The 16,851-nt window shown below is 41.7% G+C and overlaps 1 protein-coding gene across 1 annotated transcript in view; it reads right to left on the reverse strand.

Moving 5' to 3' along the window:
• Window positions 1–15,186, reverse strand: part of LOC110523378 (bcl-2-like protein 13) — a 42,149-nt gene extending 26,963 nt beyond the window's left edge. Inside the window, exons 1-2 of the mRNA XM_021602042.3 lie at window positions 14,947–15,186; window positions 14,168–14,344 (exon numbers count right to left, since the gene is read on the reverse strand). Of these exons, the coding sequence (XP_021457717.1) occupies window positions 14,168–14,282 (115 nt within the window). The 5' untranslated portion in view covers window positions 14,283–14,344; window positions 14,947–15,186. The remainder of the gene's footprint in view (window positions 1–14,167; window positions 14,345–14,946) is intronic.
• Window positions 15,187–16,851: the final 1,665 nt, after the last annotated feature.

Raw genomic sequence — 16,851 nt, forward strand, 5'->3', positions numbered from 1 at the left:
CCCTCGTCCAGACCACCAGTAAAAGAGGGGAGATAAATAAAATCAATAGCCAAGCCTACATATACCTCCCGAGGGACATAGGGAACCCCAAGTAATAATAGCAACAACAAAAAAAACAGGGAAATAAAAGTAGGCTGAAACATTAGTAGGCCTAGGTTAGGCTATACAGTCCATCCCTCTCAGTTAAAGGAAAATAAATATAAATTGGACGGCTATAATGACCTTTAGGGGGTGGGTCTCTGGATATCGGCTATATGTCGTCTTACCTCCTTTAGTAATGGCATTAAGTCATTGGTCTGTTTCTCATTGGCCAGGATTGTCTTTCAAAAAACGTTTTGCCTCTTTGGGAGTTTTGAAGTGTCGCAAGGCTCCTTGGTGAAGAATCCTGAGCTCGTTTGGGTATTTGAATCCCCTGAAGATGCCTCGGTCAATGGAGTATTTCTTCACTTCGTCAAATTCTCGGCGCTTTCGGCGTATTCCAGCTGACAGGTCCTGGTGTAAAGCGAGTTTGGCGTTTCCCACTGTGATGGTGTTGTTTTTCGCCGCCTGTAGGACTCGTTCCTTGTCGGTGAATCTCAGGAAACGTATGGTGATTGGGCGCGGTGGTTGTCTGGCTGCTGGTGGGGGCCTCAGTGCTCGGTGAGCTCTCTCGAGTTCTATGGGCCTGTCGGTGGACATGTGGAGCCACTCGGGAAGTTTGTCTTGCAGGTAGCGGATCAGTGGCATGTTTCCCTCTTCTTTTTCGCCCAGATTGAATAGAACACAATTATTCCTTCGCCCCCTGTTTTCCAGGTCCTCTGTTTTCTCTTCCAGATGCTCGATTTTCTTTTTAGCATATGCTATTGTTTCCATGGCATCTGTCAATAAGTTTTCCATGGATAGGATTCACCCCTCTGCCTCAACCATAAACGCGGGGCGCCTGGACATCTTGTTGTTGATGTCAGGCAAAGCGTTTTCCAGGATTGTCACCGTGCCCCCTATCGCACTGAGCTGAGAGTTGATGGCATCTAATTTAGTGTTTAGTTCTGTACGTTGGGATCTCAACTCAGAAAGGATGTCTTCGACAGAGTGCGAGGTTGGCATTCATTGTGCCTCATGGGGGAGCGGGTTCTCTTGCTCCTGGCTAATGGCGCTAGTTTTTTCTGAAGCTAGTTTCTTCTTGGAGGCCTTTTCCGTCGCTAATACTCGAGTCCGGGTAAAAATGTCACCTGTAGTGTCGCCTTTTGTAGCCGCCATGACTTTTTCTTACTAAAGCTAAATGAGTTTGAACTTGGAGTGGAGGTAAGATTAGGAATTGGAAACTACTTGTGCGGAGCTCTTAGTTCATGCGGCCATCTCGTCCAAGGGTCACGTGATCCCCAGTTGAGGATTTTTTATCCATTCTAGAATAAGGCTGTAACGTAACTAAATGTGGAAAAAGTGAAGGGGTCTGGATACACTGTAGGTATGCAAGTATGCATGTGTGTATGTGTATATGAATCCTCCATGGCACAGTTGTCAATGTTTTGGTCCTTAAATAAAAGAAAGTATACCAGTTTCATTCATCACAGATTCTCTTTAACCAGTTTTGGCCTTTTATGCAGGGCCGACAGGCACGTTCATTAACTTCTTCCACTTGCCTCTTACATTTTTGCGGAAATGCTTCAATTAGTTGCTTGTCATTTTGGACAGAGCAGACATTTCCATATATTTTTGTTTGCTGCATGTGTGACATAAATAGGACTGGTTGAGTTATGATTATTGTAATTTACAAAACATTTATTGTTTAACCATAGGGTTGCAAAGGGTCGTAAACTTTGCGGTAAATCTCCGGGATTTTTCAGAAAATTGTCCATGGAAAGTTAAGCCTGGGAATTTGGGGAATGTTCCTCAAAATGCATTAAAAATATATATACAAAAATATTTCCTTATAAGTGAACCTTTTTCTGTGGGAAAACTATACCCAATTCAAACTTCTTCCATTTATAGAACAGCGTACATGTTGGACATCAAGTATGCTGGCAAGAGCATCCTGTCTGGTGCAGAGATCAACAAGGCCTATGGTGTCATCACTACTGTGACTCGCCACCTTGGCCTGGATGAGGGCAAGGTTCTTGGCAGTCTGGCAAAGTACACTTCCAAGCAAGGGCTTTGGAATGGAGATGTAATAGGGCAGTGGTGCCAACATATCTCATCAGCCACCTGGTGGAAGGGATTTCGTGGATCTGAGGCTCTTTCCCTGGTTGCCTCCATCCTCCAAATCCTACCAACATCAGTCGCCTCTGAGCGCAACTGGTCCTTGTTTAGGAACACACATACCAAAGCATGCAACAGGCTGACCAATATAAGGGTTGAAAAATTGGTGGCCATCTGGGCAAATTTGAGGCTTTTTGAGCTTGACAACGAGCCATCCTCAAGGAAAGTGACAGTGAAGATGAGGCCTCAAAGTCTGATGTTCAAGAGGGGGACATTGAGGAGGTCCAGGGAGAAGACATGGAAGCCTGAGAGGAAGACAATCAAAGCTTGAGATTCTAGACTATAATTTTGTAGATGTATGTTGAAAACGTTTTTGGGAGATGCGGTGGATCATTGGGGATCATTCAATATTCCCTTTGTTTTGTTTTTCAGTCAAATCATCCATGAGAAGAGTCAACTCATTTAATTGAAGTTCAATTCATAACAATTGTTTCTTCTATTGGAAGGATTTAATCATTTGCTATTATGTCTACTTATGATAAGGTAAAAAGGTTTATGTTTCTGTCTCCATATGATATGGTAAATATCCCATGCAAAAAACATGTAAATTAGATTTTGCATATATTTCCGTTAATTCCCATATATTCCCGTTAATTTCCACCTCTGAATATTCCCCAAAATGGGCAACCCTTTTTAAACCATAATATGTATTCTGTCTTTTCTGATGGACTAAACTGAAATTGCAAACAACTTTCTATTGCTTGTTTTAAACGATAGCAATATTGTGGAGAGGATTTCATTTTCAAATAACCCGAAACAGAGGTTGTAATCTGAAGAAAGGGGAAAATGCCATTTGTGAACACGGATTGAGCCATTCTTACTAATCTGCTAGTGAACCAGTTCGGACTTAAGTATAGCTTTTGTATGACTGAAGCCATTAGTGAGAGGTCTAATGCTTTAATATTTTCTGCCCTCCGAATTCATAAATAGGCCTGTTTCATTTTGTTTGGCTTGCCATTCCAAATAAAATATATTTCTTTGTTCATTTAATACTTTATTTTTTTAATAATTACATTCTTTTTTAAACAGCTAGTTAGGTGTAGGCAGGGCCACAAGCAAATAAGTAAACTGAGATACGACTAAAGAGTTAATTCAGGGTGTTTGTAGCACAAATAGGCAGGTGTTGTCCTTTCCATGGTAGCGAGATATTTTTACTAACCTTCTAATAACATGTATTGTAACGGAATATGAAAAACGTCAGACCATTTTATTGGTAAACTACCCGGTAACGTAAAAGTATACTTTTTTTGTGGTCAAATACATAATATACACTTATCATAATTTGGTTGAAATACAGAAAAGTTAGAAAGAGGATCTAGATCCTCTGAGGCTGTGGAGGGATCCAAATTGTGGATTTTAAAGAAACCATGAACCCCTTTGATTTTAGGCCCTGATTTTTAGCCCCTTGATATTATAGTTGGATCTGATTTTAATAGCCAACATTGGTCGTAATAAATAGTTATGCCGATAGTGGACAACTTTGTTCTACTCCGACAGTTAAATACTTTGAGAAGTAGCCATTATTTACTATTTTACACGTGGATAAAAATTGAGCACACAGACATGCAATCTCCATAGACAAACATTGGCAGTAGAATGGCCTGTCCTGAAGAGCACTGACTTTCAACATGGCAAAGTCATAGGATGCCACCTTTCCAACAAGTCAGTTCGTCAAATTTCTGCCCTGCTAGAGCTGTGTACCGGTGGATCTATTTCAAGGCCGACCTTCAAACTCAGTGCCTCTTTGCTTGACATCATGGGAAAATCAAAAGACCTCAGAAATAAATTGTAGCCCTCCACAAGTCTGGTTCATCCTTGGGAGCAAATTCCAAAACACCTGAAGGTACCACATTTATCTGTACAAATAATAGTACGCAAGTATAAACTAGAGGTCGACCGATTATGATTTTTCAACGCCGATACCGATTATTGGAGGACCAAAAAAAATCCAATACCGATAAAAAAAAAAAAAAAAAAAAATTAAAAAAAAAAAAAATTAAAAAAAAAAAAAAAAAAAAAATTGGCCTATTTTTTCAAATTGAAATGAGAAATGAAAAAGCGTGCGTGAGCAAGGAGGCCTACAAACCTGACTCAGTTACACCAGCTCTATCAGGAGGAATGGGCCAAAATTCACCCAACTTATTGTGGGAAGCTTGTGGAAGGCCACCCGAAACGGTTGACCCAAGTTAAACAATTGAAAAGGGCAATGCTACCAAATACTAATTGAGTGCATGTAAACTTCTGACCCACTGGGAAAGTGATGAAAGAAATAAAAGCTGAAATAAATCACCCTACTATTATTCTGACATTTCACATTCTTCAAATAAAGTGGTGATCCTAACTGACCTAAGACAGGGAATCTTTACTAGGATTAAATGTTAGGAATTGTTAAAAACTGAGTTTATTTTGCTAAGGTGTATGTAAACTTCCAACTAACTGTACACACACACACACACATTCTGCAAGGCCCCAGAGCCTGCAACGTCAGTAAGCAAGGGGCACCACCAAGACGACAATGGAGCTTCGAACATCCCACAGAGCACCATTAAATCCATTATTTAAAACAATGGAAAGAACACAGCACCACAACAAACCTGCCAAGAGAGGGCCACCCACCAAAACTCACAGACCAGGCAAGGAGGGCATTAATCAGAGAGGCAACAAAGAGAACCCTGAAGGAGCTGCAAAGCTCCACAGTGGAGATCGGAGTATCTGTCCACAGGACCACTTTAAGCCGTACTCGCCACAGAGCTAGGCTTTACGGAAGAGTGGCCAGAAAAAAGCCATTGCTTAAAGGAAAAAAATAAGCACATTTGGTGTTCGCCAAAAGGCATGTGGGTGACTCCCCAAACATATGGAAGAAGGTACTTGGATCAGATAAAACTACAATTGAGCTTTTTGGCCATCAAGGAAAACACTATGTCAGGCGCAAACCCAACACCTTTCATCACCCCGGGAACAGCATCCCATAGTGGTGGCAGCATCATGCTGTGGGGATGTTTTTCATTGGCAGGGACTGGGAAACTGGTCAGAATTGAAAGCATGATGGATGGCGCTAAATACAGGTTAACCTGTCTGTCTTCCAAAGATTTGAGACTGAGACGGAGGTTCACCTTCCAGCAGGACAATGACCTAAAGCATACTGCTAAAGCAAAACGTGAGTGGTTTAAGTGGATACCAATCCAATTGTGGTACGACTTAGATTGCTGTACACCAGCAGAACCAAGCCAACTTGAAGGAGCAGTTGCCTTGAAGAATGGGCAACAATCCTAGTGGCTACATGTGCCAAGCTTATAGAGACCTAACTCAAGAGACTTGAAGCTGTAATTGCTAAAAAAAAAGGTGGCTCTAGAAAGTATTGACTTGGGGGTGAATAGTTAAGTTCAGTTTGTCTTATTTCTAGTTTGTTTCACAATAAAACATATTTTGCATCTTCAAAGTGGTAGGCATGTTGTGTAAATCAAAATCCAAAAATCTATTTTAATTCCAGGTTGTAAGGCAACAAAATAGTAAAAATGCCAAGTGGGGTGAATACTTTCGCAAGCCACTAATGTAGGGCTTAATGCTCCTGAAGTAATCTATTCAAAATCAAATATTCTTCTTTGCCATTATTTAGTTGTGTTAAGGGATTTTATCAATAATGACTAATTATGTATACATTTTAAATCAGGACTGACTAATCAGAAAACGATTATGTTAATGTATAGATGTATGAATTTTCTTTAAACCCTAGTACTGAATATAATGTGTGTAAATATAATCAAGAATTAGAACAATGACTGTCTGTTCCTTGGTAGAAATGAATGAACTTAAAATCGCTAGACTGGCTAGAATGCTTATCTACACAGGCAGACCTTGGCTCTGGTCATAAAGTATCTAAGTCTTGAGAACCATACAGCCATTGTACTGGAGCGTAGATGAGACGGGGTATTACGAACACTAATGACGTCATCTTCAGTTTATAACCTGTGGTAAACTATCATGTTCAGTACTCTCGAGAATAAACGCAGCTGATTGATATTTGAGACTGGTCTCTGTCCATTTTATACAAATAAGAGTCTTACAAATTCTTAGGAATTGACAGTGTGTTTAATTTTAATTGGGTATTAAAACAGAGGAATATAATTCCTGTAACAAGTTGTGATATGGTTCAGTCAGCCAGATACACAGTGCAAACATTAGTTGTGCGCAAAACCTCTTACTGACTGTATGGTGTAATAACTGCAGGCCACAAACATACACATACTGTAGGCCTATGTAATGGTTTACAGGGAGGTTAGGTTAAAAGGTACCAAAAAAATAAAAACTGTACTGTATGGAGACTATGGACACCAATCTACAGAGCAAAGTTAAACCATTGTTCAATGCTCATCACTTTTTGACAGTCACACTTACAAGTAGCAGCAACGCACTTCCTCTGTTAAGTGTAGGCCCCTCAGGTGTGGATATTAAATATACACCAATTACCAAACAAGCTATAGGCCATAGCGGACAAACAGCACTGAGATGTACATATCAGAACATGTAGGTGAATGTACACACACCCTTTTCAAGCTGCTCTCTCCTCCCTCACCTTCTCTAGCAATACACGCTCTGCTCTCATTACGGGCTTACAGGCCCAGATGCACACCACTCATTCACACACAGACACACACACTGGTGAATTATTCACAACATCCATTGCATGTTGCTGGAGGCAGGCAGAGACCCACATGACAGGGCACACACATCCCTCCCTCCCGGTTCTCCTCCACATCTCTTCAGCCCGCTCACTGGTTAGGAAACAAACAATGCATCCACTCAGCCAGAAAGGACCGTGGGAGGGGGCGAGTGTGATGCAGAGAGATTTCATTGGGCCGCTGTGGATGATGCTCGGTCAGTTCACGCTGCTTCTGAAGCGGATTTGGTCAACTCCACTATGCTGTTAACATGCCAGCTATATGACTGGGCCCAAGGCTAGCCTCCTCCTGCTCTCATTGGTTTGGAAGCAAGCAGCACAGCTAAAACAAGGCATCTGCCAACACATATGAAAAGAACACAGAAACAAGGGCATAGCGTAAATTCTCCTTAGATAAAGTAAGAATGGATTGCTCAAGTCCATTATCAAGAATTAAATAGAACTGATCAACTAGCAGTACTCAATAAATACTGTACTTATTTATAGGAAAGGGATGGGTCAAAGGGAGGCAGGACTCTTTATCCAGGTAATGCTGTCTAATGCCTAGTATATCAGCCAATTTCCACACATCAAGCGTCTCATTCACCCTTAAACCCTCAGCTGGCCGCTCAAACTCACTCAGTGAGAAGCAATGAGGCTCCCTGTTGGTTTTGCCAGCCAGGCTAGGTGCTGGTTCAGCAGTCCGGCCTGCGCCTCTCTTTTCTCTTGACCGGTGGCGTGTGAGTAATGCTACGGAGATTGCACGCAACCGGCTGTCAGAACAAGGAGTGGGCCGAGCGGAAAGCAGGGATCAGGCACTCTTCTCTACATTACCCACCCCCTCTGACAAAACAGACAAGAGGAAATACGGAGGTCCAGCTCCTCCTGTCAGAGAAAAAAGGTATTTGCCTTTCATAGGGAACAGTCAGACTCGTTCTTTAACCATGGCAATCACGTGGTACATGGCAGACATCAGAGAACCCCAGACTACCGCTCCTGCATGGGCTATCACACCATCCGTATTTAGAGCAGTTCAGGCTAGTTAATGGAGGAGGTTGTAATGGTTCCATTTAGTAGATCAAACCATTTCTCACCCTAACGCCAGTGACTGTCAACTAGGGTTGGACGATGTCAACCTCTGTCCTATCATGGTTATATTCTCATAAAACATTGTATTATTGGCCAACCCCCTAAAAGCATTTTGGGAATAAAAATTGTAATATACAAAAACTGCTAAAACCAAAGTTGAGCTATAGCGTGAAACTGCATGCAACAACTGGACGAATCATGATGAAAGTTGATGTCGAATCTGCTCTTTTATTCTCTGTCCCCCACACACTAGACGACCAGTTCTTATAGCCTTTAGCCGTACCCTTATCCTACTCTTCCGTTGATGTAGAGGTTAACCCAGGCCCTGTAGCCTCAAGTTCCACTCCTATTCCCTAGGCGCTATCATTTGTTGACTTCTGTAGTAGAAACTTTGAGTTTCTACTTTTAAAATTCCACCTTTCCAGAAACATGTCTCACCGTTGCCGCTTGCTATAGACCACCTTCTGCCCCAGACACCATATGTGAATTAATTGCCCACAATTTATCTTCAGAGTTTGCACTGTTAGGGGACCTAAGCTGGGATATGCTGAACACCCCGGCCATCCTACAATCTAAGATAGATGCCCTCAATCTCACAAATCATCAAGGAACCTACAAGGTACAATCCTAAATCCGTAAATACAGGCACCCTCATAGATATCATCCTGACCAACCTGCCCTCTAAATACACCTCTGCTGTCTTCAACCAGGATCTCAGCGGTCACTGCCTCATTGCCCGTGTCCATAACGGGTCCGCGGTAAAACAACCACCCCTCATCACTGTCAAAAGCTCCCTAAAACACGTCAGAGAGCAGGCCTTTCTAATCAACCTGGCCCGGGTATCCTGGAAGGATATTGACCTCATTCCGTCAGTAGAGGGTGCCTGGTTATTCTTTAAAAGTGCTTTCCTCACAATCTTAAATAAGCATGCCCTATTCAAAAAATGTACTACTAAGAACAGATACAGCCCTTGGTTCACTATACTTGACTACCCTTGACCAGCACAAAAACATCCTGTGGCGTACTGCATTAGCATCGGATAGCCCCCCGCGATATGCAACTTTTATAGGAAGTTAGGAACCAATATACACAGGCAGTTAGGAAAGCAAAGGTAAGCTTTTCTAAACAGAAATTTGCATCCTGTAACAAACTACCAAAAGTTCTGGGACACCAGAAAGTCAGAGAAAAGCACCTCCTCCCAGCTGCCCACTGCACTGATGCTAGGAAACACTGTCACCACCAATAAATTTACGATAATTGAGAATTTCAATAAGCATTTTTCTACGGCTGGCATTGCTTTCCACCTGGCTACCCCTACCCCAGTCAACAGCTCTGAACCCCCACAGCAACTTGCCCAAGCCTCCCCATTTCTCCTTCACGCAAAACCAGATAGCTGATGTTCTGAAAGAGCTGCAAAATCTGGACCCCTACAAATCAGCCGGACTAGACAATCTGGACCCTCACTTTCTAAAATGATGTGCCGAAATTGTTGCAACCCCTAGTACTAGTCTGTTTAACCGCTCGTATCATCAGAGATCCCCAAAGATTGGAAAGCTGCCACGGTCATCCCCCTCTTCAAAAGGGGGAGACACTCCAGACCCAAACTGTTACAGACTGATTTCTATCCTACCCTGCCTTTCTAAAGTCTTCAAAAGCCAAGTTAACAAAGATCACCAACCATTTTGAATCCCACCATACCTTCTCCACTATGCAATCTGGTTTCCAAGCTTGTCATGGGTGCACCTCAGCCACGCTCAAGGTCCTAAACGACAGCATAACCGCCATCAATAAAAAGACAATACTGTGCAAGCGTTTTCATCAACCTGGCCAAGACTTTGACACTGTCAATCACCGCATTCTTATCAGAAGACTCAAAAGCCTTGGTTTCTCAAATGACTGCCTCGCCTGGTTCACCAACTACTTCTCAGACAGAGTTCAGTGTGTAAAATCGGAGGGCTAGTTGTCCGGAACTCTGGCAGTCTACGGGGGTGCCACAGGGTTCAACTCTCTGGCCGACTCTTGTCTCTGTATACATCAATGATGTTGCTCTTGCTGCTGGTGATTCTCTGATCCACCTCTACGCAGATGACAACATTCTATATATCTCTGGCCCTTCTTTAGACACTAAACAAACATCCAGACTAGCTTAAATGCCATACAACACTCCTTCCGTGGCCTCCAACTGCTCTTAAATGCAAGTAAAACTAAACGCATGCTCCTCAACCGATCGCTGCCCGCACACACCCACCTAGCATCACTACTCTGGATGGTTCTGACTTAGAATATGTGGACAACTACAAATAACTATGTGTCTGGTTAGACTGGAAACTCTCCTTCCAGACTCACATTAAGCATCTCCAATCCAAAATGAAATCTAGAAATTGGCTTCCTATTTTGCAAGAAAGCATCCTTCACTCATGCTGCCAAACATACCGATCCTTGACTTCAGCGATGTCATTTACAAAATAGCCTCCAACACTACTCGGCAAACTGGATGCAGTCTATCACAGTGCCATCAGTTGTCACCAATGCCCCATATACTACCCACCACTGCGACCTGTATGCTCTTGTTTGCTGGCCCTCGCTTCATTTTCATCCCCACACCCACTGGCGCCAGGTCGTCTACAAGTCTTTGCTAGGTAAAGCCCCACCTTAGCTCACTGGTCACCATAGCAGCACCAACCCATAGCACGTGTTACAGCAGGTATATTTCACTGGTCATCCCCAAAGCCAACTCCTGCTTTGGCCGCATTTCCTTCCAGTTCTCTGCTGCCAACAACTGGAACGAATTGCAAAAACCACTGAAGCTGGAGTCTTATACAGTTGAAGTCAGACATTGACATACACTTAGGTTGGAGTCATTAAAACTCGTTTTTCAACCGCTCCACAAATGTCTTGTTAACAAACTATAGTTTTGGCAAGTCGGTTAGGACATCTACTTTGTGCATGACACAAGTCATTTTTCCAACAATTGTTTACAGGCAGATCATTTCACTTATTCACTATCACAATTCCAGTGGGTCAGAAGTTTACATACACTAAGTTGACTGTGCCTTTAAGCAGCTTGTAAAATTATGTCATGGTTTTAGAAGCTTCTGATAGGCTAATTGACGTAATTTGAGACAATTGGAGGTGTACCTGTGGATGTATTTCAAGGCCTACCTTCAAACCCAGTGTCTCTTTGCTTGACATCATGGGAAAATCAAAAGAAATCAGCCAAGACCTCAGAAAAGAAATTGTAGACCTCCACAAGTCTGGTTCATCCTTGGGAGCAATTTCCAAACGCCTGAAGGTACCACGTTCATCTGTACAAACAATAGTACGCAAGAATAAACCTACACGGCCGTCATACCGCTCAGGAAGGAGACACATTCTGTCTCCTAGAGATGAATGTACTTTGGTGCAAAAAGGGCAAATCAATCCCAGAACAACAGCAAAGGACCTGGTGAAGATGCTGGAGGAAACCGGTACAAAAGTATCTATATCCACAGTAAAACGAGATCTATATTGGCATAACCTGAAAGGCTGCTCAGCAAGGAGGAAGCCACTGCTCCAAAACCACCATAAAAAAGCCAGACTACGGTTTGCAACTGCACATGGGGACAAAGATCGTACTTTTTGGAGAAATGTCCTCTGGTCTAATAAAACAAAAATAGAACTGTTTGGCCATAATGACCATTGTTATGTTTGGAGGAAAAAGGGGGATGCTTGCAAGCCGAAGAACACCATCCCAACCGTGAAGCACGGGGGTGGCAGCATGTTGTGGGGGTGCTTTGCTACAGGAGGGACTGGTGCACTTCACAAAATAGATGGCATCATGAGGATGGAAAATTGTGTATATATTGAAGCAACATCTCAAGACATCAGTCAGGAAGTTAAAGCTTGCTCGCAAATGGGTCTTCCAAATGGACAATGACTCCAAGCATACTTCCAAAATTGTAGCAAAATGGCTTAAGAACAACAAAGTCAAGGTATTGGAGTGGCAATTACAATGCCATGACCTCAATCCTATAGAACATTTTTGGGCAGAAATGAAAAAGAGTGTGTTAGCAAGGAGGCCTGAACCTGACTCAGTTACACCAGCCCTGTCAGGAGGAATGGGCCAAAATTCACCCAAATTATTGTGGGAAGCTTGCGGAAGGCTACCCGTAACATTTGACCCAAGTTAAACAATGTAAAGGCAATACACTCGATTAGTATTTGGTAGCATGTAAACTTCTGACCAACTGGGAATGTGATGAGACAGCTGAAATAAATCACTCCTATTATTGTGACATTTCACATTTCTTAAAATAAAGTGACGATCATAACTGACCAAAGACAGGGAATTTTTACTAGGATTAAATGTCAGGAATTGGGAAAAACTGAGTTTAAATGTATTTGGCTAAGGTGTATGTAAACTTCCGACTTCAACTGTATAGAGATTTTCCCTATTGTGTTATTGACTGTACGTTTGTTTATCCCATGTGTAACTGTTGTTTGTGTCGCACTGCTTTGCTTTGTCAGGTCGCAGTTGTAAATGAGAACTTGCTCTCAACTGGCCTACCTGGTTAAATAAAAGTGAAATACATTTTTTTAAAGTTGTTGAACGCCTGGGCAGAAGCTAAGTGCTGGCAAATATTTTCTAAAACTATTTTCTGGTGGAGATCCAGCATGGAACAGGTATGCGTGTGCCTCGCTCACAAGGAGAAAATCGACAGTCAACTGACAAGGAACATGCCTTACTGTAGTGAGTTAGCCCATGATTTTATAACCTGGATAGAAGCGAAGTCTAACATCTTCAGAACTGGATAATAATTGCTTTACCTCATCCTCCCCTCTTAATAGGCTATTGTTTATCATCTCTAATAAAGCTGTGATTGAGACCAGCCTATAAGACTCACACTTTCATTCTTGTTCTTTTTGAAATGGGCAACAGTGCCTTCTTAGGCTATTTGGGAAATAGGCTTCTGTTTATATAACGTAAAGCTTTTATATTAGGCCTAGTAAGAGGATAGGTTATTGGCCATTTGGTTTTCAAACTCACATGGATGGATTTTCCTGCCCCTCACATCTAATTTATTTCTTAATATGCTTAAACTTGTCATTTGATTTTTCTATATTGATATGGTTTGTTCTCATTATTAGTACCCTGGCCCTATTACGTTTTTAGGCTATTCAAACATCTTTTTTAGATGGAACTCTATTCAATGCATTCATTGTTTGATCAGGAGAAAAAACATGCACGCATAAATCGATGAAAGCGTAGCCTAGCCCCAAGTCATATTGAATGGAGAAGGGAATATTGCCTAGGTTTTTGAAAACAGCTAAACAGAATATAGTTAAGGAGTGTCCATTATAAAAACAAATAGGTTTAGGCTATAAGGCCCATGCAACCAACGGAGCAAGAGAAAGACAGCGAGATTATATTTTCTGACTGGACCTTTTGCACTGCTTTGGTGGAATTCTCCACTCTGTCTAGCCTACATTCCTCTCCTACGTTCTGTAGACCTATAGAACCGAGTCCAATTATTGAAATAGGCTATATATCAAATAGGAATAGGCAGATTACTCTGAATGTCCCTTGTGTGCTGCCCTACTCCATTCTTTACTGCATGTTGCCAATCATCATTGATAGATGATACCATTGTAATATCGCCCAACTCTACTGTCAACATTACTGGATTCTGTTCTGTTTCTACATAACTAGGGTAGAGATACCAACATGCTTGGAAGTGGTGCCAGCCCAAGCTGCCCATCCATTCTGTAAAGGCATGGTAGGACTCCAGGAAGCTTTGATTGACACATGCGTGCTGACCATGTTTGTGTGAGCCCCCAGAATTAGGACAAGAAAAGACTAACAGTCCACTTGCTCAACCCAGACAGAATACAGGACAGCCTCTGTACTAAAGCTACTAGGCAGGTTTTCAAGCCAGAAACCAAGACAGCAATTACATATTTCTAATGAGAGCCAATGAAAAGGGGGATGGGCACTGGCAGGCAATCTGTATAGACGTGTCTGCACCCCAATTATTTACTCGAAGTGTGCACTCGTACATGCTCTCGCATTGGTTTAAACAAAAACTCTTACACCAATTTTAAATACATGGAGAGTGTGCTAATGGCGGAGAATTGGGAACGGGAAGCAGCCAGTCCCTCCTATCTCCAGTATCTTCCCCATCCTAATTTGGTGGGAGTGTCACTTACCTCCGCCAGCAGTGGACAGTAGCTGGGAGGGGGGCAGGAGGCCCAGGTAGTTGAGGACAATGTACTTAGTCTCATAGTGGAAACCCTCAGGGACAGAGGAGCACAAGGCAGCCATTGAAGATATGCAGGGTCAGACTCTCAGACACATACAGTCAAATGTGGAAAAAGATCAAACTTCTGAAAGTAGAAAAAAAGCACACTGGTTATTACAGTCAAGGTATGTAGTAAGAGCATATATGGGTGTAAGGTCAGAAACAAAGTAGGAAATGAACAAATAAAGCATTGTGCACATTTCGTCCTGTCATGAGGCACAAAAACACATGGTCAAAACTGTTTTTTGGATTGCATGTATGGGGATGACACCGGCAGCAGAGACTAAGCCTGAGGCACCAACAACTCAACATCTCTTCATTAACAGCACAGCCTGGCCACTATCTCATCATACCATTCATATCGTGGTGCAACTGCAATGATGCACTGCAACTACAAACTCTTAAGGCAATTGTTTGCATGAGTGATATGATAGCTACACAACACATATTGGGCATGAACCATCAAGTTGTCACAGTAATAAGTCAACATTTGAGTACTGTTCGATACCCGCGATAATCGCAAATTCAGCGACCTTTAGCTAGTGTACTACTCACTACAGTGTTAGTACACTCAGTGTAGGCTAACCTTAAAAAAGCAGGGTCCGTCAAAGATCAATATGGCACTACAATTGAAGAGAAAGTTCATTATCGTTAAGCCATTATCTTAGACTATGACACACGACGTACCCGTTTCCAGAGACAAATGCAGTCCTGACAAATGCACGTGTTGAGCAACAAAACTTGAAACACGTTCCACACACCAGTACCATCAGTGGCAAAACAGTTATGGACGTCAACGGGGTGTGTCGAAGTTTTTTTTATATCGGTCCTTTCCAACAAAAACTTGCCTCTCACGTCTCTAATTTAGGGGCTGGGTAGCCATCATGACTATAACATACGCCTCAGTTTGTGGAGAGTTCAAAGGGCGTTTTCATTTATTTAAGTTAGCTGATTAATGTATTCATTGCATAAACACACTCGTGGTATATAACAAAATACTCATATGTTTGTTGTATTTATAATATGTAAAAAATTAAAAAGGTGTAATATCATGTATTTTGATTATCCACCCTGTAATCATCAAATTATCTTCAAATTAAATGTGCAAAATGTGCAAATTTCTTAATAGGAAAAAAAACTCCAATACAGTTGATATGAATATTGTACTTAACAGAAATAAAAATTAAAACATTTAATAAAATGATTCCACGCAGACCAAAAAGAGAGTTGTAACCAAGGTTGCCAGGTCTGCTATTTTTGGGACCAATCAAAACAGACAACAAGGCCTGAAAACTAGCCCAACATTTTTTTCGCAGCAAGAGAGGAGTTGACCCATTTATCCAATAGGTGTCTTCATAATGACAATGTAAAAACAACTGGTAAAATTGCTTTACCTTTTTCTCCGCATTTCTCTCTTTGTTATTGGTTCATCATATCAAATGATTTAATCTGAACTATAGAAAGGATTGATTGTGAATGATGAAGACGTTTTTTTATCTTCCAGAAATCAAATCAAAATCTATGTTCTTGACACAAACCTACTACCATACCACGTTCAAATGCACGTAAATATTTTTGCCTTGCCCATTCACCCTCTGAATGACACAATCCATGTTTCAATTGTGTAATGGTTTAAAAATCATTATTTAACTTGTCTCCACCCCTTCACCTACACTGATTGAAGTGGATTTTACAAGTGACATCAATAAGGGATCATAGCTTTCAACTGGATTCACCTGGTCAGACTATGTCATGGATGTTTTGCACACTCAATGTAAATGTCTATGATGGTGTGTATAGACATTATGGACAGTATACCAATAGAAAAGGTGTGTACAGCGGAATTAAATATAGGATTAGCATAGACTAGAATACAATATATACCTATGAAGTGGGTAAAACATTATGTAAACATTATTAAAGTGACCTGTCTTCAATGACTATGTACAGTGCATTCCGAAAGAATTCAGACCCCTTGACTTTTTCCCCATTTTGTTACATTTCAGCCTTATTCTAAAATTGATTGAATCGTTTTTTCCCCATCACAATGCCCCATAATGACAAAGCAAAAATATGTTTTTATAAATTTTTGCAAATGTATAAAAGATAAAAGAGTGATATCACATTTACATAATTATTCAGAAGCAATACTCAGTACTTTGTTGAAGCACCTTTGGCAGTGATTACAGCTTAGAGTCTTCTTTGGTATGACGCTACAAGCTTGGCACACCTGCATTTGGGGAGTTTGTCCCAATCTTCTCTGCAGATCCTCTCAAGCTCTGTCAGGTTGGATGGGGAGCGTCACTGCACAGCTATTGTCAGCTCTATTCAGAATTGTTCAATCCGGGCTCTGGCTGGGGCACTCAAGGAACTTCAGAGACTTGTCCCGAAGCCACTCCTGCGTTGTCTTGGCTGTGTGCTTAGGGTCGTTGGAGAAAGACAGCGAGATCATATTATATCCTGTTGGAAGGTGAACCTTCACCCCAGTCTGAAGATGTGAGTGCTATGGAGCAGGTTTTCTTCAAGGATCTCTCTGTACTTTACTCCGTTCATCTTTCCCTTGATCCTGATCAGTCTCCCAGTCCCTGCTGC

The sequence above is a fragment of the Oncorhynchus mykiss genome, chromosome 1 (genome assembly GCF_057628025.1).
Source record: "Oncorhynchus mykiss isolate SJ-2025 chromosome 1, ASM5762802v1, whole genome shotgun sequence".
Taxonomy (NCBI): domain Eukaryota; kingdom Metazoa; phylum Chordata; class Actinopteri; order Salmoniformes; family Salmonidae; genus Oncorhynchus; species Oncorhynchus mykiss.